Genomic DNA, 24,269 nt, shown 5'->3' with positions numbered 1-24,269 from the left:
TTCTCTTTTGGCTTCCACCGACACGAAGCCCTTGAACACCACTATTTCCCATCAACCACCTCTTCCTCATACCTCCTGAGGCTTTGTGCCAGCTACTCCTGTCTGTGATTTTGGGGTCTCAAAATTTCAGGTTTCTCTTCTCTTCCCGTCCTGACCCTCTCCCTCCTCCCTCCTTCTCTCTCCTTCTCTTCTTCCCTTTCCTTCTTCTCTCTCCTCTTCCTTTTCCTCCCCTCTTGTGAGTCCTAAGCTCCTGGAGGGGGTGGGCTGTGCCTCATTTATCCTTTGTGATCAGGGAGGGGTCTGGCCCAAGACTTTATTGGTGATGCCTATTGAATGACCCTGTTTCTGTGCTGTTCAGTCATAGTCAGAGTGGCCAGAAGGTTGTAGTATGCCTTAAGCATCTTGGATTAGATGAGTCAATTGTGGCTATTAAGTGTTTTATGAAACAGGCCCCAGAACCCATTACTTCGGTTTATCTTAGTGGCTGTCTCTTACCTAACCTGGGGCCTAGCATAGGACCTACATGACTTTGATGTTCACTCTTCTATGGGAACCTGTATTCTACTCTCTTTTCCAGGAAGGAAATTTCTAAGGTTTTGAGAAGTTCCTACCTCAGAGGGATGAATTTGGCATCGTTTTTCGTTGCAAACAAAATCATCCTGTTCATGACCTTCACCACCTACGTCCTGCTGGGCAATGCCATCACAGCCAGCCGGGTGTTTGTGGCAATGACATTGTATGGGGCTGTGCGATTGACAGTCACCCTGTTCTTCCCCTCAGCCATTGAGAGAGCGTCAGAGGCAATCGTCAGCATTCAAAGAATCGAGGTTTGGTGGCAAATAAAGTTTTAAAGTTGTAGGTAGCCCTTAAGTAAAATGATGCCTTCCTTTACATAGCTTCATGTGTTCCCATTTGGGAAGCTGTAACCTGCTGAATACCAAAATGTGCAGTCCAAAATGTTGTATGTGTGTTCCTGTTTTGTGTAGAATATGCTAACAGTAGCCAAGAATTGTTGATCATTTATAAGTACAATATAAACAGCCTTTGATGTATGAATGACTACAGGGAGTGAGGGAAAAAAACCCAAAAAACAGACAAATTGCACTTCTAAGGCAGTGACCAGGAAGTGAGTGGAATCCCCAGTGGAATGAGACTTGTCTTTGGGGTGGAAAGAAAGAATTTGTTGATGGTCCCTGCTCCTTGAGCAGTAGGAACAATGTCCTGAACTTCACTGCCTATCTCAGTTGAAAAATGGGGGAGTCAGAAAATAAAGTTGACACCCCTTAACAACAGCAAGCATTCCTCCCTCTGTTAGGTATTAAGGAACTTGTTGCAGTCTCTTCGAGTGCCTTATGGAATGCTTTAGATGTCACACCCTTAGTGTCCATGTTTTGAGAAATAGTAAGAGCTATCCTAGGCCCCTGGCCTCCCTGTTGCAGGTAATAGATCTACTTTAAGCCATTTTCTCTGTGCTTAAGAACTCAGTAGGCCTTGCTAGGTCATATGACCAGGTGAAGGATCAAGCTGGAATTCCTGTTATGTCTCCAGGCTCAGGAGTATAATTCCACTTAGGACAAAGACTGCCATTTTGTTTCTCTCTTCACAGATGTTTTGCTAGTTACATGATGGCTTTTGTCTTTAGGTTCCTCACTTTGTTTTCTTCCATCTTCTTTGACTTTTCTGATCCTCAAGAACTTATCTGTAATAGTCCTCTTCCTAGTCCAGTCTGTGAGTATCCACCATTCCTTTACTTGCCTTCCCTACATCATTAGGAACAGATGATTCATATAGCTACCATATAGGCCTGGCCTGTGACAGGTACTCAAATGTTTGTGTACCTAACTGTGTCTGAAATAAAGATTAATTGGCTCTGTGAGAGGGCCTCGGCATAAACTGGAGCATCTAGGCTTTGGAAAAATCAACTTTGTTTCCTTCTTGGCTCACAGTTTCAAAGGTTCAGGTTCGCTCCCTGATCATTTGGCATGTGACTGGGGCTCACGGTGGCTCCTGGCTGGACATGACTTATGCTGGTAGCAGTGGTCAGCCTCATCTTAATGTTTTATCTTGAGTGGGACAGGAGTGAACTATGTCTGAGGCTTCTGAGGACTTTGAGAGAGATGAATAGGATAGAGTTTTCTACACAGAGAAGAAAGTGTTCATTTCAGGCAGTGTGTTTGTGTGTGTGTGTGTGTGTGTGTGTGTGTGTGTGTGTGGTGTGTGTGTGTGCTGATACTTGGGCCTTGAACTCAGGGCCAGAGCACTGTCCATTAAGTTCCTTTGCTCAAGGATGGCACTGTACCACTTGAGTCACACCTCCTCTACTTCCAGTTCTTTACTAGTTAATTGGAGATTAAAATCTCTCAGATTTGTCTGCCCAGACTGGCTGTGAACCTCCTTCATCAGCTCTGCTTCTGAGTAGCTAGGATTATAGACATGAACCACTGGTGCCTACCTCATTTTCAGTTTTTACTAGACTTTTAAAAAATAGAATACTGTGGTTTAGATAAAAGGTGTCTCCTAAAAGCCTTGAGTGTTGAAAGCTTAGTCCCAAGCTAGTGAGTCCAGATATTGAGAGGGAATTGAATGATGAGGGCTGTGGCCTAATCAGTGACTTGACCCACTGATGGACTTCTGCTTTGTTAGCATTTCTGGGAGATGGTGGATACTTTCTGGGCGGGGACCTGGTTGGAGGAAGTGGGTCACTGGGGCCTTTCCTGGGCCCCTGCACCACTCTTAACTGCTTTCTGGCTTCTAAGAGGTGACCAGCCTTCTCTGCCACACCCTCCCTACCAGCATGCTCGACATCACCTCAGGCCTAGGGTCATGGAGCAGGCTGGCCATGACTGGAAGCTTCTGTACATAGGAGACCAAATAGTTCACTCCTTCATTGAAGTGACTGACACTGTAGACTATCACCATCAGGTAAATGCTGGGTAAGAATTCTAAGGACTGGAAGAAACGACCATTTCTAGAGTAACTTGTTCAAAGATTGCTGGCCCTTTCTCACACATATTCACGTACTTCAGTCACCCCCTGTATTATATTAGATTAGCCTGTGGGCTCTAGAATGCCTGCTAAAGATCCTGTGCACGGGTAGGTTACTTGTCACTCCTGCACAACTTCTTGGAAGGTTCTCTGTGGGTGTGTTGGGCCTGCAGAAAGCAGGCGCACACTGGAGGGCATTAAGCAATAGAAACTCATTCTCAGTTCTGGAACGTGGAATGTGAAATCCAGTTGTTAGCAGGGCCTCATTCCTTTGAGAGAATGAGCCTCAGGGAAGGATCCTCCCTGCTCTGTCCAGCCTCTAGCCGCTGTCACAGTTGCCCCTTGGCCTGCAGCTCAACATTGCAGTCTTTGTCTCCATCTTCCTACCTGTGTCTCTCCCTGTCTCATCTCTTTTTACGAAGAAGCCAGTCGTGTTAGATTAGGACCCACTGTACTCCAATATGACATCATCTTAATTACAATTGCAACCTGTTTTAAAGTTAAAAACACCTAAGAAGGTATGGGGGTTCATCTTTTTGGGGGCGGGAGTGCAGTGGGGGAAGGGATGTGTGGTCTGTTTGTACTTCCACAGTGGAACACAACAGACTGGGTAATTTCTAAAGAGTAGATTCTCCCCCCCCCCACCCCCCCCACCCCCCCCACCCCCGGTTCTGGAGGATGGCAAATTCAGGGTCAAGGTGCTGGCAGGTTTGGTGGTCTGCTGAGGGTTGCTTGCTGCTCTACCCTCTGGAAGGGAAAGGAGGAATACCGTGTTCTCATGGCGGAAGGTGGAAGAGCAGTCCTCACGAAAACCTTTTATAAAAGAGCTTTAATCCCACTTACAATAGGGGAGCTCTTGTGGTCTAATCACCTCTTAAAAGACCCACACGTGTGTGTGTGTGTGTGTGTGTGTGTGTGTGTGTGTGTGCGCGCGTGTATGTGTGTGTGCGTGTGTGCGTGTGTGTGTGTGTGCGCGTGTATGTGTGTGTGCGTGTGTGCGTGTGTGCGTGTGTGTGTGTGTGTGTATGAGAGAGCGCATGTTAGAGAGCAAACATAGGGCCTCACACATGCTGGATAAATGCTTTATTATTAAGTTATATCCACTCTCCAAAGACTCGCCTCTTAATACTTTATTGGCTGTTGAATGTCAACATCTGAATTTTAGAGGGGACACATTTCACAGCACAGAGGGGAGGACTCAGTGCACCCCATTTCAAGTTCTAGGTTAGTGTGATGCTCTGTAGAATTAGGAACCCGTACTTCTCCTTTCTCCACTGCGCATGTCCTTCACCTAGAGGGCAGCCTTTGAGGCCGTGGGTGGGGGGGAAGAAGCTCATTTCCATAGGCCCTAGCTTGAGTCACTGACCATACATTGACCGGGGAGGCTGCCCGGAGTGGTCCTCATTCTGGACCATTCAAAAACAGGGGGAGACACGTGGAAATATTCTTGATCGTCTACTTTCTGTGTCACTATTGCTTTACAAATGGTCTGGTGTTTGAGGAACAGGAAGGTCTTTTCCTATTATCATCATTATGTTAGATTGTAATGATCAGAAAGAATTGGTTTTATTCAATTAAATCATGTTGCCTGGCTACTAACTAGGGCAGAAAATAGATAGTAGAAGATGAAGTCATTCTTGTTGTCAAAGAGGAGGAGATTTACTATGGAAAAAGGCAAGTGATTGCAAAAGAGGTATCTAAAATATGTTTCTTTTAGGAGCTAGAAACTTAACCAGATAAGGGTGTGTTACTTAGATTTGATCATGTAAGTGGTAGTGACAAATTAGGATATGTCAATTTGACATGTGTGAGAGAGGGAAAGGCAGAGTAAGTCTAACTGCCTAGGTATCCAGACAGACTGACAAGAGTCCATCCTTCCTTCTTTCTCTGCCAAGTGTCTTATGTCTCGAGCCTGAACTTCTGGCCTGACTCCATTGCTGAAGAGTGAGGAACGACCCTCTACTCTGCTTCTGGCCTCTGGCACCATCCTGTATATATTTACAAATCACTCCTAGCCCCCAAGCTTATTGTTAGAAACACAAACCAAATCATTAAAAATGCTCATTTCTGCCTGTGCTCAGCAGTTCTCCTAAGGCTAGGATATCTATCTCTTCCCCCACCCCTCCCTCTTCCTCTCTCTCAGTCTCTCACTCAATTTCTCTCCCCTCACTTCCAGTTAATAGAGAGCATGTTTGGATGGGAGTTGGTATTTTATACCATTATTTAAATGATCAGTAAATCTGTTAGACATAGAGATGTATTACTGAGTTTTGTTTGTGCTTTTGTTTCTGCAGTTTATATAATTTCTGTTTTTCTCCCCCTGCCCCAGAACTTTCTATTACTTGATGAGATCTCACAGCGCAAAACCCTGCCACCGCCAGACTGTAAAGCCCTCGTGCATGTGCAGGATTTCACTGCCTTCTGGGACAAGGTAACAGATTCTCCATTATAAGGTTGTCACTCCCAAGAGATACTGGGTGACACTGATGGAACAGAGTTTTGAAATGTTACACATTGACTAAAAGGTGACTGGCTCATGTGATGAAAACACGCCATATAAATGTTCTCCAAGTTGTGAGTAAGGCTTGCAGTCAGTAGAAAGTTAAGGATAAGCCAGGTGCTGTTGGGCTCACTTCTGCGATCCTAGCTACGCAAGAAGCTGGGAGGTGAGGATCATTGTTTGAAACCAGCCTAGGTAGAAAAGTCCATGAGACTGTTACTTATCTCTGTGTTAGAGTGACAGTTGAGCAAAAAAGCCAAGGGACAGCATCAAGGCCCCGAGTTCAAGCACCACTACTGGTATTTACACAGACAGATACCCCCCACTGAGATGGCCCCCCCTCAAGCTCCTGGAGCCATCAAATGCTGCCCCCTTGTGGTTACAGTGAAGCAAGGCCTGGGGCCTGATCTTCCTGCAGGGGTTTAAACTATTTTATACAAGCCTCTCTTACTTTAGAGGCTTCTGCTTTCCAGGGTGCCAGGCTCTGTGGTGAAGGATCCTTTTCTAGAGTTCAAGAGGCTGTGTTTCTTTTGATACACCCTTGATCATTTTTCCCTCCTGTGGCAGAAGAGAAAATCCCAAAAGTGTTCATTCATCTTACCTCAGCTTCCCTCTGAAAGCCAGCCCCATGTCTGACTCCTCCCCTTGACCTTAGAACTCAAACCCAGGACCACCTGACATGATCTTACCTTTTGAGAAGCACAGGGCAAGGGCTTGGGACTCATAAGTTTGCTGAATTCTCAGGTATTTGGTCCAGAGTCAAGCCTTTGAGATCCATCCTGTGGAGCATATGGATGAAGAGTCTAGCTGTGGAACCCCTGCAGGTTCTCAAACATCATCCGTTTGACCTCACTGTCAGTTTTCTTCTATTGTTTCTTATGTTTATTGATCTATGTTTTTGTTCTAGGACTGGGGCTTGAACTCTGGGCCTGGGCACTGTCTCTGAGCTCTTCAGCTCAAGGCAAAAGGTCTACCAATTGAGCCACAGTGCAACTTCCTGGTTTTTTTTTTGGTTGGTTAATTGGAGATAAGAGTCTCATGGACTTTCCTGCCTGGGCTGGCTTTGAACTGTTATCCTCAGATCTCAGCTTCCTGAGTAGCTAGGATTATAGGTATGAGCCACCAACGCCCAGCTGCTACTTCTAGCTCTTCGCACATTGGAGATAAAAGAGGCTTATAGGCTTTTATACCTAGACTGGCTTTGAGCCACAATTGTCAAGTCTCAGTCTCCTAACTAGCTAAGATTACAGGTATAAAGCCTGGCTTTAGATTTATTCTAATAGTGTTGACATCTGGATTTGAACGAAAGTTTTTATGCTTGGTGATTACTACTACTGAGGTTCTCCACTCAATTTAAACCAATTCTTATTTGTACCATCTTACTTTTACTGACTATTATTGAATGGGGAAAGAAAACATTGTTTAGGCTTATGATGCAAATCCTCCCCCTTGTTTCCCAATTCATTATTTTCTTGTCAGTTGTGGGGCTCGAACTCATGGCCTGGGTGCTGTCCTTAAGTGTTTTTGCTCAAGGCTGGTGCTCTATCACTTTGAGCCACTGATGGTTAATTTGGAAATAAGAATCTCACGTACTTTCTTGCTGGGGATGACTTTGAACTGCTATCCTCAGATCTCAGCCTCTTGAGTAGCTAGGATTACATAGTCATGAACCACCTGCACCGGCTTATCAGTGCATATTTTAATCCTCTCAGTTGTTTTGTAATATTGGGAAGTTCTGTTTAGAAGGTATGAATTTGATTTGGCCTCTTAAGGAAGAAGTTGATCCGAGACACTACAAAACAATTTTTTCCCCTAAACCCATTAAATATTACCCAGGATTTTCTCAAAATTTCATACAGGTTGAGTGTGCCTTTATCCTTGTGTGTACCTTCATGGTTGAGACCAAGAACATTCCAAATTTCTGATAGTTTTTGGATTTTGGAACATAATGAAGAATTTTGGATAGGGGACCCCAATGGGGAGTGGTACCCCAAAACATGAACTTCAGCTACATGTTTTTCATATGCACATAGTGTGAAGATGATTTTACACAGCAACCTTAGCTGTTGAATGGGATGTCCAGAAATTTCAGGTTTGGGAGAAGTTCATATTTGAGGGTTTTAGATAAGGGCTGCTCAGCCTATACTATGTAAAGTCATAGTCTTCATAGTCTTCACTCTCTTCATCTTAGGGTGGATAGATGGTTAGTTTTGTAGTTTGAATAGTAAACGAATGTTGGACTGATACTGTAGCACATACCTCTATGGGCTTCATAGTAACAGTGTTCTGTGTCTACTGTTGTTGGCCAGGAGGATAGGTAAGGTGTACCTCATGTAAAGAACTGGGACATGATTTGCATTGTGAAGTTAGTGCTCGAGTTGTACTGTGGGCCATTATTTTTATGAGCAATTTTATTTATATTTACATTTATAACAGAAAGCATCTTCTTGCTTATAGAGCATTGCTGAGATTTATTCTCTATCAAATAAAGATTTGTAAAGATTTCACATTGTTTTAGTAGTCAGGGTCCAGCGTGCCACAAGCCTCTGCTGCCACCTTGTGGAGGGTACAGAGATAGAAACGAGGGATCATAGTAAGACACACTGCTGGTGCTGAATATTCTATTTAGAAGTTTGAGTCAGGAAGTTTGAATGAACCAAGAAACGACCGTATGTGCTACTGAAATGCTGTGGATGTTGGTAGCTGCTTTCATAGGAAATCCAGTACAAGGAAATAATAGCCTTCCTTATCTACCAAAGCTGTCCAACTGCTACAGACCCCCAAGACATATCATTGGGTGATTGAAACGCAGTATACACTATGTAAAAAGGAGGAGAAGGAAAAAAAAGATGTGGGCTGTGTTCTTGTATTGATGATCACTGTTGTGTTTTCTCCACTCTTTGAAATGATTTGTCTTACTTTACTAAAATTAAAATGGACTCTTTTTTTTTTGTAGACATTAGATACGCCAACCCTCCAAGGCCTGTCTTTTACCGTCAGACCCGGTGAATTGTTAGCTGTGATCGGCCCCGTGGGAGCAGGCAAGGTAGGCTTGTCATGCTTTCTGGTAGCTTGTTGCAACAGCACAGGATGTCTTACGTTCTCGCAGGAGATCTGAGAATGCAGGTGGCATGATTTTGAGCCCCCTGATTTGGTGGGATTACAGGTGTGAGCCACTGGCACCCTGTACATGTCTTCTGATGAAGATACGCAGAAAAGCCAAACCCTAATATCTCACCAGAAGCTTCCAGGTTCTAGGCAAGGCAGATAGGCAAAGGAGTTCAGTGCTCCAAGCACTCAGAGTTGTAGGCAGAGAGACTCATCACATCTGTGTGAGGTGAAAGACTTGAAGGAGCCATGTATGCACACTTAGTGCCACACCTTCTTAAACAGCAAAGAATAGGAATCTAAATATAGGGGGTGTAAATGGCAGGGTGAATACTTGCTTTCAGGATGGGTTTTTGCTCTCCAGAGTTCTAATTTTAATAAACTTTTCCCCATGCATAATAACGATGGGTATATTACTTATTCAGAGCTTTTCTGGACCAAGTCTTGCTAAAGTGAAGGGTAACTGGGTGTGCCAGTGGCTTCCTTCAGCATCAGTTCTGTGTGGGCTGCAGTCGTCATTACACATAGCATTTCATACAGCTTTCCTAATCACATGTAACAGTTCTACACAGTATTCCGTCTGGGAGAAACTTGCTTAGGGGGACTAGAGGTATATTTTGTTAATATTCTTTTACAAAACATTGGTTTACACCACCTCACAATGATCTGCTCAGTGTTCTTATTTCAATCTACTTGAAATGAGGGTCTGGTCTTAGCTGACTCCCCAGGCTGGGTCTGCCGTACAGCATTTTCGCTCTGCGCACTCCCCCTGGGCGCCCGCCGCCCCCCCCCCCCCCCCATGCTGACTGTAGGCATTTGTTTGTGACATGTTTCAGTCTTCGCTCTTGAGCGCCGTGCTGGGGGAGCTGCCTGCGAGTCAGGGGCTGGTCAGCGTGCACGGAAGAATTGCCTACGTCTCCCAGCAGCCCTGGGTGTTCTCAGGGACTGTGAGGAGTAATATTTTGTTTGGGAAGAAATACGAGAAGGAGCGCTATGAGAAAGTACTAAAGGCTTGCGCTTTGAAAAAGGTGAGTGACAACGGTTACGTTTCTTATGCTCAGTTTCTGGTCGTAGTATTGCCTGAACGACAGGATTTCCATAGAGGCACAGGAGGCTCACACTTATAATCCTGGCTGCTCCAGAGGCTGCGATCTGATGATTGAGGAGGTTTGAAGGCAGCCTGGGGTAGAAAAGTCTGAAAGATTCCCATCCCATCACCCAAAATAATCAGCAAAAAAGGCTGGAGGCATGGCCAAACGGTAGAGCACCAGCATGACCAAGGAAACTCTAGTATTGTAACCAATAAAGTAGCAAAAAGAATTCGTTCTGAGAAATTTTATAATTGTTATTTAATACTTCAGGCTAGTCTTCTGTGAAAACACACATATACACACACACACACTCTGCTGTTTTAATCCTAATATGGTAACTGAACAAATGCTGATGAACACTGGCTCACTTTCCTGAGTCATAACAGTCTTTTAGGCACTAGCTGACTCTCTGGGGACAGGAAATCCAACTGTTCTTTTCTATTCTGTGTTTGCCTGTGTAGCTCTGGAGATTGGTCTCAGTTGCTTCTTTCATGGCTACAGTCCTTGTGGCCAGGACAATCTTCTGGCTCATAATTGACATTCAGCAAATAGCCATTAAAATAATTAAAATTCTGTGAGGGGGAAAAAAAAACAAAACCAAGGCACAACATGAAAACACCTATGGGTGTTTTTGAAAGGGTGAAAGTGAGTCTCTCTGCAATGCTTTGTTGTTGATCAAGTTCTCGCAGGATGTCTGATGAAAGAAAGATCTTGTGAAGATTATGAGGAGACTTGAGCACTTTCCCATGGCCTTTTCTCTTCCTGCCTCTCTCCATGCAGGACTTACAGCTTTTGGAGGATGGAGACCTGACCGTCATTGGAGATCGAGGAGCCACACTGAGTGGAGGGCAGAAAGCGCGGGTGAACCTTGCGAGGTAACGGGCTTTCTGTGGCAGGAGAGGGGGCAAAACCTCAGGGCCTGCTCGCTGCGTTGGGGAGCCCTGGGAAGTTTGGGTGTGGGGCTATTCCATTGACAACCCAATGGAAGTCCAGTTGGGGATGTTGGGAAGATCCCAGAAGAAGTGGGTAGCAGAAGGAATGCTTCCATCCGAGTCCTCTCTCTGTTATCCAGAGCTGTCTATCAAGATGCGGACATCTACCTGCTAGACGACCCGCTCAGTGCTGTGGATGCAGAAGTCGGCAAGCACCTGTTCCAGCTGTGAGTTTGTCTCCCTTTTTGGTTGGCTCAGATTCAGCTCCTGCTACTTTGTGGCCTTCTTCCCTTCCTCGCTGTGGCCTCTCAGAGCCCATTCATTTGTAGGCAAGAGTTTTGCAGAGAAAAGTATTGATGCGAACATGAGGTCACCATCAGAAAGTCAGGAAGCAAGTAGCGCTCTCCTGTCTGGGAATTATGTTTTGTTTGACACCCCTGCTACATGTGGAAGATAACTAAGAAACGGTCAGGGATCTAGATCTGAGGAAAAAAAGCCACCATGTTCATTTACTCAGCAGCCTGGCGCTGGCTGACACTTCTTTTGTTTATTTATTTGCTTGCTTATTTGTTTGTTTCTTGTGCCAGTTACTAGGGCTCCAACACAGGGCCTTAGACTGTGATTTAGCTTTTTCACTCAAGGCTGGCCATACCTCCATGTCTGGCTTTTTTTGCTGGTTAACTGGAGATAAGAGTCTCATGGACTTTGCTGCCCAGGCTGGCTTTCAACCACAATGCTCAGATCTCAGCCTCCTGAGTAGCTAGGATTATGGGCATGAGCCACTAGTGCCTAGTTTTGGGTTGTCACTTTGTTGATACTCTGTCATTTGTTTATGGTCTGTAAGCTGTTTGATTTTTAAACAGTCCTGATTAATTAGAGCCTCTGTGGAAAGGCCTGGTATTGGTCTGTAGCTTTGGAAATACTTAGTGAATTCTAGAATTTAAGGATGATTTGTGTTATATCATATGGTTTCAAGAGTTGAGCCCTGGGAACTTGGGTGTAAGCTATATGTATACCACTCACTATGTTTACAGCCAGGAACCAGCAAAGGGCATGGTGGGCAGGGGCCTTGCAGGCAGGAAGTAGGCAGGCTGTGTCTAGCAGTGAAGTGGGTGATACAGTACGTAAAAACATTTAGAAATGCGAACTGTAAAGTACTGTAGTATTTGCTTCAGGCTGCCAAGACAAAATTCTACCTACAGAGTTCTCTCTCCTGGTTGGATGGCTGGAAATCTGAGATGAAGTTTGTGGTGCCTCTGGTTGGCTTGTGACAGTGACCTGGCTGTGTCCTGTCATCTTTCCTCCTAAAGTGTCTGGGTCTTCTTAGAGGGACGCTGAGTCAGGTTGATGAAGGCCACCTTACAGGCTGCCCCCTTCCTCCTCCTCCTCCTCTTCCTCTTCTTCCTCCTCTTCCTCCTCCTCCTCCTCCTCCTCCTCCTCCTCACCCCTCCCTCACCTTGCACTCAGGGCCTGGCCGCTTAGCCTTTTCAGCACTCTACCACTTGAGCTACAGCTCCACTTCTGGCATTTTTGCTGGTTAATTGGAGATAAGTCTCACAGACTTTTCTGCCCTGGCTGGCTTTGAACCATGATCCTCCGATCTCAGCCTCTTGAGTAGGTAGGATTACAGGTGTGAGCCATCAGCCCCTCTTTAATTAATTACCTATCTAAATATTCTGTTGTTCACTTAAAGGATGCAGTCATTGGGCTTCAGCGTAACACTTTGGGGTGGAAGAGGGTGTGTGTGTGTGTGTGTGACTCATAACAGGTCCTAAATAGCAAAGCAAAGGCAGATTGTAGCAATGTGACAATCTCACATCTCCAGGTTCCATTCTAGGATTAGGTTATCCACTAAGCAGGACATTCTTGGAGGGTGTGGGGGGAAGAATGTACCTAGTATTGGGGTGATGGAACAAATTCTGAAAGCAGATAGTGGTGATTGTTGCATGACATGAGTATACTTCCTGCCATTGAATTCTGCAGTGAAATCAGATTGAAATGGTAAATTTCAACCTGTGTCTGTCACAGTAAAAAATAAGAAGTGCGTTGTGGCATTGAGTGTTTGAGAAGGCAGAGAGCAGAACACGGAAGTAGCTGGCACTTTACCTTTGGCTCAGCTCTCTGCTTTGACCCTCCTTTCCCATCCACTCCAATAGTAACTTGGTGGATTTTCCTATGGGCAGAGATGGCTCTTGGTTGCCTATGTGAGCCTTGTGGGTCCAGTCTCAAGTTTTCCATCTCTGGAAGATCAACTCCTACTGGACCCCCAAGAAGAAGATGGAGAAAGGCGTTCTAGTTGCTGAGTATGAGTATGCATAGCATTGGCTTCCCCCGACCCCAAGTATCTCTTTGAACACGGAAGTGTTTATAAAGTCTTCTCTCACCTTTAAGGTTTAATGACTTTGGATATACACTCGATAGAAGCTAGCTTGTTAAAAATGTTGTTTGCTAATCAGAACTACATTCTTGGTGGGGGGGGCGGGGGTCTTAGAGCAGGGAGCTGGAATGCAATTTAGGAAATCACTCAGCAGCAACTGGAGAATGTTCTCAACGAGTTAGAAAATTGGATTGAACAATCTGCTCTGAAAGATGGCGGTTGTGTTGAAAAAATGTGAAGTGTTTTGTATTAAAAGTGAATGAATTAATACTACTGTTTGCCATTAGCAGTTGTATTTCGGTCATGAATATACATCCAGTGGTTATTAGACTTTTCGGGTTTTACAACTATATGTCATGAACATGAAGTAGTCTCTCTTATACACGGAAGCCTCGGGCTCTAGATGAATGGATGTCAGTCTGATCTCTTGTTCTCTGTGGAGCTTGACTTAGCCCTGAATTCTCAGTACCCTGCCTTCCTCCACAATCAGCACTTTGGAGTTGGACTAATTAGAGCACCCACACTACTACCAGTGTGGTCCTTTCACACAACTATAGCAGAAGACCGCACTGGGTAGCTTATCAACAGCAGAGATGCTTTTGTCACGGTAGTAGAGATTGAGAAGTTTAAAGTCAAGGTTCTAGCAGATTTGGTACCTGGTTCATAAATCTTCATCTCTTGCCTTGCCTTTACAGGGTAGAAGGGGCATAGACCAAAATCCATCAGTCTTCTTTAAAACAATTTATTTTTTGTGATTGTTAAGGTGCTGTACAGAGGAGTTATCATTTCATAAGTCAGGTATTGGGTACATTTCTTCCTTTGGACGTTACCCCTTCTTTGCTTTCTTCCATTTTGCCCCTTCTGTCACTGCTCATGAGTTACCTAGTTCATTTTCAAGACAGTATATACTGAATATCATAATTGCATCTGTTCATCCTCCATCCCTGTTTCTGTACCCCCTTTTTGCCCCACCCCAAAACTTCAAAAGCAAAAAACACCCCAATACTGCCACCCCACCAAGAGCAAAAAACACCAGGTTTCTATTTCCTGGAATTTGTTTTGATAAAAAGTATTGTAAATATTCAGAGCAGTTAGACCTTCAAGTTCCTCCCCTGAGGGTCTCCTCCTTTGGTCTTGAGTATGTGAGTGTGGATGCCTAGAGTCCTATATAGGTTACCAGGTCCAGACATGAGAGAAAATGTGCCATCTGTCTCTCTGTGCTTGGCTTACCTCACTTCACATGATTTGCTCTAGATCCATCTATTTCCCTGCAAATGGCGTAATCTTATTCCTTCTAATGGAGGAGTACAGTTCCATTGTGTATATGTATTGCATTTTATTCCTGTGCTCATCTGTTGTAGGGCATCTGCACTGTTTCCATAGCTTTGGCTATTGTGACCCATCTCAAGCCTCTTTCTACAAGGACACTGATTCCAGTCACAAAGGCAGCTTTTCATGAAAGGGCCCCTTCGCCTGAGACATGCCCTTGTGTGAGAATCTGGAGAGGAATGAAATCATTCTGACCACAGCAGAAGTTCACCTCTCTATTTTCCTTCACAGACTTCCCTTGACTTCAGGATGTGGTTTAAAGTCCATGCATGGCCATCAAGGTTCTTTGCAATCGGCAGACTGTGCACCTTTCCATTTCTTCCCACACCAACTAGTACTCCAACCATGGCAGCTTACGACATCCCCTCCATCCAGTGCACCCCGCGTCATGACTGCCTGTCTCAGTGTTCCTTCTGTTGGAGGCAGAGCTGTCAGGTCTAGGAGAAAGGAAGGGTGCAAGCCTCCTGCCTGCCTCTCCCTCTGCTCAGGCAGGGAACACCATGGTCTTCTGAGGGTTTGGATGACCTCCATGTCTTGTCTTCCACTACATGGGGCTTTGAGTGTCCGAAGGAGCCCCAGGGCCATCGCTCTTGCTGTACCCTCAGCTCCCTCAGCTCCTTTGTCACCTCTTTGCAGAAAGGCCTTCTACTCCTCTTCCCTCCACAGTAGCAGCTCTCATCTTGGTTTGCCCTCAGAGCTCATGCTTATGATCTGATGCTGTATTTTCTGTATTCGTGGCAGTGTTGTTCCTCTTGCTGATCCCACGTTGTCTGTTTGTTCAGCCACAGGTTGCATCCTCAGCTGTTCGGGTACTTGCTCAGGGAATGTGTGACAACCAAATGAGTCCCGGTAGGGGCCAACTTTCCTATGTATTCACCTCCAGCATGGTGTATTTGACTCTTCATAACTGTTGTATAGGATCAGAATTCAGTGGCTCATTGGTAGACTAGTTTTTATGGCATGAAGGTATGCATCTGTAGTTCTAGCTACTTGGTACACTGAGGCAAGAGGATCCCTTAAACCCAGTATTTTGGGGCCGGCGTGGGCAACAAAGCAAGAACATGTCTCTTTAAGAATTTTTGTTTCTAATTTCGTTGGACATTCTCAAGCATTTAGGAACTATTTTCCTGCACATTTTGGGGAAAATAGCCAGTTTAGGAAAAAAATTAAAGCTACCAATGACAATAAGATAATTATTTCTATAATCTTGTCTATGCTGGGAGATGTTGGGAAGAAAACATTGGGAAACCTTTGACTTGGGCCTTCTTGAACATAACAGCCCATCAGCTTCAATTGTTAACTTTTCCCTTCAGACATTTGTAAGTCAATGGCAGTTAATTTTGAATTAAGGAGAAACTGTTCTGTTAACAGTGTGAGTGTGGCTAGGTGGCTTCTGACTGTAATCCCAGCTACTCTGAGAGTGGAGATCTGGAGGACCATTCTCTGTGGCCCATCTGGACACAGAAACAAGCAGGGGTGGTCACAGCTAGTCCCTACTACCTGGCAGGCTTAGGTAGGAGGATCTTGGCTCTGAGGTGGGCTTGAGCAGCAAACAAGACCCTGTTAATAATGCAGGAAACCAAAAGAACTGGCATGGCTCAAATGGTAGAACACCTGCTTAGCATGTTCAACCCCTAGTACCACCAAAGCCAGAAAGCGTAGTGTTGTACTTGCAGAGGGGTTTAAGTAGGTTGAGAAACATTGGTGTGAAGTAAGCCAAACTAAGATATGCCAGAAGGAAAATGGTAAAAGCCCTCTGGCATCGTGTTTTTATATCTAGAATCTAGAGTCTTGGATTCTGATCGTAATCACCTAGGATATGATTATCAGGGGGAAAAAATGTCGATCTGTCACTCTCATTGCTACAAGGCAATGAGGTCATATTTTATATAAGTCATGTTTTGGAATCTTTAGTATTGCTCAATTGCTTTTATCATGAAATATCAGAATAATTGCTAAATGGAATTTTAGGGAAATGTCAGCAGTCACTGTCTCCTTTGCCAGACTGAGACTCCATATTGTTTGCTAGTAAGCTTGAATCCCTGTTGGTATCACTGATTTATATTTGTATTTTCAGTTAACTTGCATTTACATCTGTATTTAAATGACGTATCATTGACAGCTGTGCTCTTTGTCTCGTTATTGCTTGAACTGTTATTTCCTATCACCCTTACTGACACATATTTTTTCACCCTGTGCCTTCTACATTTCCAGGTGCATTTGTCAGACATTGCATGAGAAGGTCACAATTTTAGTGACACATCAGTTGCAGTACCTCAGGGCTGCCAGCCAGATTCTGATATTGAAGGATGTAAGTAGTTTCTAGACGTTCCCTAAGTTTGCTGGCACTCCATGGTGCCATCTCTGGCAGGTTCCTCTGCCTGGAAAACTCCCTCAGTTGCATGACCCTTCCTTAGAGCTGAGATTCATGTCTTTGAGGATGCTTTCAGAGGATCTGTAGCATTGCCACTGTTTCATTCCCTGCTGTAATTATCCTAAACTGTACGCAATTGCTGCTTCACATTACACCATTGCAACTGTCCTGGTGACATTGTTCATGATGAGGATGCCATCTTCCTTAGCCATTTTTGTTTCCTTTGTTCCATGCTTTATGGCAAAGTAGATCATTTGGAAATGACAGATAGTAAGGCATGTTTGAATCCATTTGAATGTTATCTCCAGCTTGTCTAAAAAAAAAAAAAAACAACACAACAGCTTCTGTTAATAACAGAAACACAGTGGGTTGCTGAGTGTGCCCCGCTCAGAACCCCGCTTCCCTGGCATTGCCAGTCATGAGTCCCTCCTTCCCTCTCCTACTTCCCCTTCCGCCTCCCAGGGACCTTGTCGAGGCAAGCTGCTGACCTTGTGGGGCTTCCATTCTTTTTTTTTTCTGTCAGTAGTGGGGCTTGAACTCTGGTCCTGGGCGCTGTCTCTCAGCTCTTCAGCTCAAGGCTAGCGCTCTACCACTTGAGCCATAGTGCCACTTGCAGTTTTCTGGTGGTTTATTGGAGATACGAGTCTTACAGACTTTCTTGCCTAGGCTGTCTTTGAACCATGATCCTCAGATCATGAGTAGCTAGGATTATAGGCCTGAGCCACCGCCGCCTTGCTGGGGCTTCCATTCTTGACAAAGGAGACACAGAGGCAGGGCAGCTTCCTGGGGGACCAAGTAATAGTGATGTGAAGGTGCCGGCCATGCCATCCCCTGAGGAGAGGAGCATCTGAAGTAGGCGTGGGGTGGGGGCGGTGACATGGTCCTGATATGATTTTGAAGAAGCTGGTAGGGAGACCCTGGGCTAGGGCTGAGTGAGTCTGGGAAGGTGGGTACAAGGCTGGCATTCTCTCACTTGAGCCAACAGCTCTACTTAGGGCCTTTTGCTGGATAATTAGAGATAAGCATCTCATACTTCTCCTGTCCAGGCTGGCTTCAAACCATGATCCTCAGATCTCAGTTTCTTTAGTTTAGGAGCTGGGATTACAGGCGTGAGCCACCAGGGCCCAGCATGCTCTCATGTTAACATGGCTACATCTGTAAATATCCTGTTTTCCAAATGTAATCACATACACAGGATTTAGGGACATGAACAAATCCTTTTGTGCATCACCATTTAATCCATGAGAAACCTCCCATCTTGGATGTGAGGAATAGTGAGAATTTCTCAAGAGTTTGGGTGCTTTGATCCATCCCTTCTTGCTTTGTCTCTCTAACTCCCTGGGTCATATCCCTCATTGAAGGTCAGAAACAATGCCTTTGTACCTTCAAATGTTTGATTGTGTCCTGTCAGTATTGTTATCACGGTGACTTATCTGAGACAGCTCACGTGTGAAATCACATGGATGTGTCCCTCTGAAAGTATTTGCATTTTAGGGTGAAATGGTGCAGAAAGGAACCTACACTGAGTTTCTGAAATCTGGAGTCGATTTTGGGTCCCTTTTAAAGAAGGAAAACGAGGAAGCGGAGCCGTCTCCAGCGCCTGGGACTCCCACGCTGAGGAATCGCACCTTCTCAGAGTCTTCCATTTGGTCTCAGCACTCTTCTAAACTCTCTTTGAAAGATGGCGTCCCAGAGGGCCAAGAAGTGAGTCCTCTCTGGTCACAACAGGCCTGGCTTTGTTGGCTCTTTGGGATCTCACAAGTCATCAGTTGATTCTCCCCATGAGTCTTCAGTGCAGCTCCCAGGCCTTATGCAGTGGTATTGGTAGGATTGAAGCAGAAGGAAGGAGAGATAGCCTTTAGTAGCCTCTCCTTTGGTGGCGGGGTGGCTCATCTCCTGGAGATTAGTAGTGGGCAGGTTGTTAGATGTTCTAAAGGTCTGTGTGGCTCAGGAGAATTTAAGCTGAAGTCTGGAACTTACTGTAGGTAAATCCTACTTGCTTTGGTGGTCCCAGGCTTTGCTTTTGCAACCAAAAAGGCTGAATTTGCTAACCTCCCCTTCTCCCCCTCCCAGCCAGAGAGCTGCTGTGACTTGCATGGAATCAACTACGTTTCCTATTTAGTGGACTCGTCTACCACTGTATTCTTTTTGTCTAGGCAGAAGGAGCATGTACAAGGACCTAACTGACTTTCAAGTTAGTTCCTTTAGAGGAGATTTTTTTAGAGTTACTTCTAGCCTGAGAGTCACATCTTATTCATCTGTGTACGTGTGTGTGTGTGTGTGTGTGTGTGTGTGTGTGTGTGTGTGTGTGTGTGTGTGTGTGTGTGTGTGTGTGTGTGTGTTAGGAATTGAACCCAGGACCCTCAGCTCTCTACCACTAGAGCTATACCCCCTAATCATTTTGCTTTTTGTTTATTTTTTAGATAGATCTCATGCTTTTGCCCAGGCTGGTGTTATTATTATTATTATTTTTCCAGTGGTGGGGCTTGAGCTCTGGGCCTGGGCACTGTCCTTGAGCTCTTCAGCTCCAGGCTAGCACTCTACCACTTGAGCCATAGCACCACTTCCCTGCGCTGGTTTTAAACTGATTTTCCTACCTCCACTTTTCACGTGGTTGAGACTAAAAGGGTGAGCCATCACTCTTGGCTTCTTTTTGGGAAGAAGTGTAGGCTGGCCTCAAATTGCAATCCTGGCTCTGCTTTCCAGATGTCTGGGATTATAGGTGTCTACTACCACACCTGGCTGCTACCACCTTTGAATGCCCTCTAGCCTGCATAAAGCCAACCACATCTTCAGCTCATTTGAAATCTATCCCAGTTCTCTAAACAGAAATGTGCTCTAGCTTCCTTCAAAATAGTCATCTCTTGATATTGGTTCTAGACCCTCCATGGATATGCAAATCTGATGATGTTCGATTCAGCCATATAAAATGGCATAGCATTTGCCTGTAACCTATATCTTTATTTATTGCTATGTATTTGAATACATCTTTAGACAACTTAAAATGAAACTATAAATGCCATATAAATAGTTGTTATAATGTATTGTTTAGGGGAGTAATGATAAGGAAAGACATCTCTATGTGTTTAATCAAGACTCACTATTTTTCTCCTGAAAATTTTTATTCTGTGGTTGCAGAATCCAAGATGCAGAGTCTGATCCTTGCCAGCCTTGCTGTCTAAACTCTCAGAAGCCAAATGCAGGAGCCTGGTTGAATCTGATATAAAAATTAAAAAATAAAATAAAAATAGACGGAGGTGCTATGCCCTGCTTTGCTACCTAAACTCTTGTTACCCAGATGTAATGTTCCAGCTGTTTTTGTATTTGGCTAACATTTTGAGCCTCTGTTGTACTTTACCAGTTTACTATAATGGTTGTTATTATTATATTTATTTTTGCTTTGATGTTGGGACTTAATCCAGGCCTTGCATAGGCTCAGCATGTATTGTGCCTCTGAACCTCATCTCCAACCCTCCATTCTGGGGTATATCTAATCTAGACTGCCATACCCTTTTGTCAATTAATATTAATATATTGAACTTGTCTGCACTAGGCATGTGCTGGAAGTCATGATGCCACATGTTAAGAAAGCTGCAATGTATAGAAGTTACTTCTGTGTCTCTGATAGTCTCTGAGCAAGGCATGTCTAGGTGCAGGGTGACGCAGTTAGGGGTTGACTGGACTGTTTGCATAACCTTCTCCATGGAAGATGGGCCATTTTGGGCTCTCACCATTAGTGTATAATGGATCTTCTTTCTCATGGCTTTCCCGGCAGGGTGTATTATCAGCTTCTGAAACTCTTTTGTATATTATTTTGTCTCTTTCTGCCTCCTGTCTCTTACAGATGGAGGATGTCCAGGTTGTGCAGTCTGAGGAGAGCCGTTCTGAAGGAAAAATTGGTTTTAAGGCCTACAAGAATTACTTCACAGCTGGTGCCCCCTGGCTGATGATCGTTTTCCTTATTCTGCTCAACATTGCAGCTCAGGTAGAAGATGACATTGCGTTTTCACCTTCTCCCCAGGAGTGCTGTAGTGTCCAGGTCACTTGGGACTTGGGTTGAGCTGGGGACCTGCATCAGTGAGATGCATGTACATTACAAAGAGCTTCTGGAAAAGTAACAGATTTCTTAATGAAGATTTTAGATTGTTAAGTGTGTTTTCTTGACCCTCTCCTCTCTGTAAAGAGAGGCTTGGCACAGACAAGAGCCAGAAGGACCATGTGAATACTGTAGAACCTTCTCCTTTTGACTATATATCTTTAGTTACTTGGTTTTTTGGCTTCATAAATCATGCCAATGCTGGTTTTTTGTTTTGTTTTGTGTTTTCCTCTTCCAGGTTGCCTATGTCCTTCAGGACTGGTGGCTTTCCTACTGGTGAGTTGTTTCTGGTCTTCCCTGAAGTGCTGTAAAAGCATTAAGAAGCCTCACTTGTTCAGAGTTGTGGGAGAGGAGAGTTTGTTGAGCCTCCTCTCCTAATCCTCACTGAGTTACCTGGAGAAAAACGGAAGTGCTTGCTGGTGGAGTGTGACCCATAATAGTCTCTGCCCTCGTCTGTCTTCAGCCATGTATTGAATCCTGACTGAAAGTCGGGATTCAAGTTGAATTTTTATAAGGTGGCTGTACAAAAGACTGTGTGAACCAGAATAGGATATTTCTTCCAAACTTAGGTTCGCGCGCGCGCGTGTGTGTGTGTGTGTGTGTGTGTGTGTGTGTGTGTGTGTGTGTGTGTTCATCTCAGTTCTAACTATAGTTTAATATTATTTTTTCTCCCTTGTTACTTCTGTAGGGCAAATGAACTGAATGTCACTTTAAATGAGGAAAGAAATGTAACGAAGCAGCTAGATCTTAACTGGTACTTAGGAATGTATGCAGGTAAAGTTTAATCATTTGGTCTTTTATATGAGAGCTGGAGGTGCTTACAATGAGCCTGTGTGGGTGCCTTGGGCTTGGAGGAGTAATTCAGTAATGTCTTCACAGATTAGGAGTCTGAGTCGCATTTACTCTGTGAATTAATTAGAATAATTATTTTTTTAAAAATCGACTAGAAGAAAGAGGTTGAATGAAGACTCTTAATTTACTCCGTTACTGGATTTTGAAAGTTAAACTAGGATTGAGCGTTCAGGAAATCAGCCACTGGAAATATGTGGCTATTGTCTATTCTAATAGGTTGCTTTAGCTAAATCTCCTATCATTCTATGGATGGGCAGGGGATTAGAAACGGATCCCCACTCTGTGGTTCGGATTGTTCCAATTCTGTCTGAATAAACCTTGGCTTTTATTGAACTTGGATGAAATCCTCCAGCAAGCCCCTCCTCCCCCTTTCCCCAATAAAAGCATTATTCCATCCCAGATATGCAAAGCTCCCTTCACCACTGCTCATCCCCTGGGCTTCACTAATTACTGAAGAGGGAAGCTGAGCAGGGAGAAACCCAGCGTCTGGGAATTAGAACTCCTTCTCTCTTCCCTCCAGATCACAATGTTATCACATGCCCAACTGTGGGATGCATTTAACATTTGGCTTGCCCCACTAATAATACCACAGCATTCAGTTTTCCTAGCAGTGCTTGGAAATATATGTTGCAGTACATACTTTCTAATGGAAATCCTCATTTAAAATTTTAAGTATTTCCACAAGAAATGCTCATACAAGTTTTCCTCTGGGATACAGTGAGTTATCTTTGTGAGAATCCACTCACTAAAATTTCATGCTTGTTTTGTTGCTGTTTCGCAAAGAAATCCTAAATCCATTAGCTGTTTTCCATCCAAATCCAGGCACTAAGGGAGACCTAAAGGAGAAAGGGAAGGGGTTTTATTAAATATTCACGTAAGATGGGGCCAGACGAAGGAAAATGCCTGTTGGTGGTGTTGGGAATTAGCTTTCAGATTTTTAAGTAATACTGATGTTATTAGAAGGAGAACTACTTATTACAGAAATCTCCACTCTGTAGCATTGTGAACGAATAGATATTAGGAATGTAGAAGCTAGGAATGTAGCTCAGTGGTAGAGTGCTTAACTTGCATGCTTGAAGCTCTGAGTTTCAGCTCTAGACAAATATGAATGAACGAATGAATGAGTGAATGAAAAACAAACATCAGGAAAAGTTCTTTAAGTTTCTCTGGGTACTCATGCATGCCTTAATAAGATATGCAATTTAAGTTGTGTTTATTCAAAAACGTTTTTGTGTTTTTATTAAGTTATCTGGTCAGAGATTAGTTGCTTATTTAGATTACTTATTGTATATTAATATATACTTGATATTTTCTTGCAATTCAAGTTTGTAAGAGTTTTTCCATTTGCAACTCAGTGTGGTATTTTCAAATTCTTTAAAGCTCCTTGGGCATTTTCTACAAGGAAAAGGTAAATCATTTCTCCTGTCCTGTTAATCTCACACATTGGTATCAAGCATCCCATGGTATCTGCCCATTGGCCATGTTGTAAATAGGAAGACTTGCAATGTAGAGGAGGGAAGGTTGGCTCTGATCAAACTTGTCATTGAATTTGGAGAACCTGGGATGAAATTACAGTTTACACTTCATTCTCTCCCACAGAGTTTCATTAAATGAGACAACAAAAATGAACTTTTAATTCTTTGACAGTATTATGTTGCAAATACTTTTTGTTTTTTGGTAGAACCCTGATGCTTTATGGAATGAAATGAGCAATATCTTTATAAATCACTTGACCTGCTTGTAGCATTGTTAAGGACAAAGCAGAGATCCTGCTTTCTATTAAGTGCTATTTCTTTATTTTAGGTTTAACTGTAGCCACAGTCCTTTTCGGCATAGCCAGATCTCTGCTGGTCTTCTACGTCCTTGTTAATGCTTCACAAACTTTGCACAACAGAATGTTTGAGTCCATTCTGAAAGCCCCAGTGTTGTTCTTCGATAGAAATCCAGTCGGTAAGTCAGACACCATATTTCTCAGCAAATACTTCTCGTGAACACATGGAACATCTGAAGGACAGTTCAGTCTTTGAAAAGTAGAGGCAAGGCTTGGAGAAAACCACTGTGTGTTGATTCATTTTCTACAGAAAGCTTCACTGATACCATTCTCCTCCAGAGAAAATCCAAGTTATCAGAGCCTGTGATCATTTCAGTGTGTATGTGTGTGGACAAATAAACAGATGTTCGCATTGTGGCATGATTTGAGAAATCTTCCTGTTGTGTGTGCCCTGTGCAAGTGTGTATTAATGCAGGCACACTGTGACATGGTGCTGGCTTTTTTTTTTTGTCCAAATGGCGTGAGCTGGTACTACTACCTCTGGGAAGGGTCTTTCTAGGAGAAATGCTCTCTGCACAGGAGGCAGCACTGTGTTTGCTTCTTTCCTTGGGATGCCTGACCCATTTCTAGAACTCTTGGGCTCTTGAACAGACCATCACCATAAGGCCGATGTGAAATGATAAAACCTAAGATGGTTAAATGTCAACATCCCATTCAGTAACTTTGTGTGTGTGTGTGTGTGTGTGTGTGCGCACGTGCGCGCACACGCCAGCCAGTACCGGGGCTTGAACTCAAGGACTTCCGTTCTTTTTTCAGTTTATCGTCTTTAAGTAGTTGTACAAAGAAAGTGCCAT

At 44.0% G+C, this 24,269-nt stretch overlaps 1 protein-coding gene across 1 annotated transcript in view; it reads left to right on the top strand.

Moving 5' to 3' along the window:
• Positions 1–24,269, top strand: part of Abcc4 (ATP binding cassette subfamily C member 4) — a 216,677-nt gene that overhangs the window by 77,989 nt on the left and 114,419 nt on the right. The window contains exons 8-19 of the mRNA XM_042682640.1: positions 578–827; positions 5,315–5,416; positions 8,442–8,531; positions 9,430–9,621; positions 10,465–10,559; positions 10,757–10,843; positions 16,537–16,633; positions 18,191–18,400; positions 20,541–20,681; positions 21,031–21,068; positions 21,481–21,566; positions 23,448–23,594. Coding sequence (XP_042538574.1) covers positions 578–827; positions 5,315–5,416; positions 8,442–8,531; positions 9,430–9,621; positions 10,465–10,559; positions 10,757–10,843; positions 16,537–16,633; positions 18,191–18,400; positions 20,541–20,681; positions 21,031–21,068; positions 21,481–21,566; positions 23,448–23,594 — 1,535 coding nt within the window. The remainder of the gene's footprint in view (positions 1–577; positions 828–5,314; positions 5,417–8,441; positions 8,532–9,429; positions 9,622–10,464; positions 10,560–10,756; positions 10,844–16,536; positions 16,634–18,190; positions 18,401–20,540; positions 20,682–21,030; positions 21,069–21,480; positions 21,567–23,447; positions 23,595–24,269) is intronic.

Source organism: Dipodomys spectabilis, unplaced genomic scaffold, assembly GCF_019054845.1.
Source record: "Dipodomys spectabilis isolate Male_0828 unplaced genomic scaffold, ASM1905484v1 ptg000075l, whole genome shotgun sequence".
Taxonomy (NCBI): Eukaryota; Metazoa; Chordata; class Mammalia; order Rodentia; family Heteromyidae; genus Dipodomys; species Dipodomys spectabilis.
Note: the sequence above shows the minus strand (reverse complement) of the source record. Positions and strands in the feature narration are given on the sequence as shown.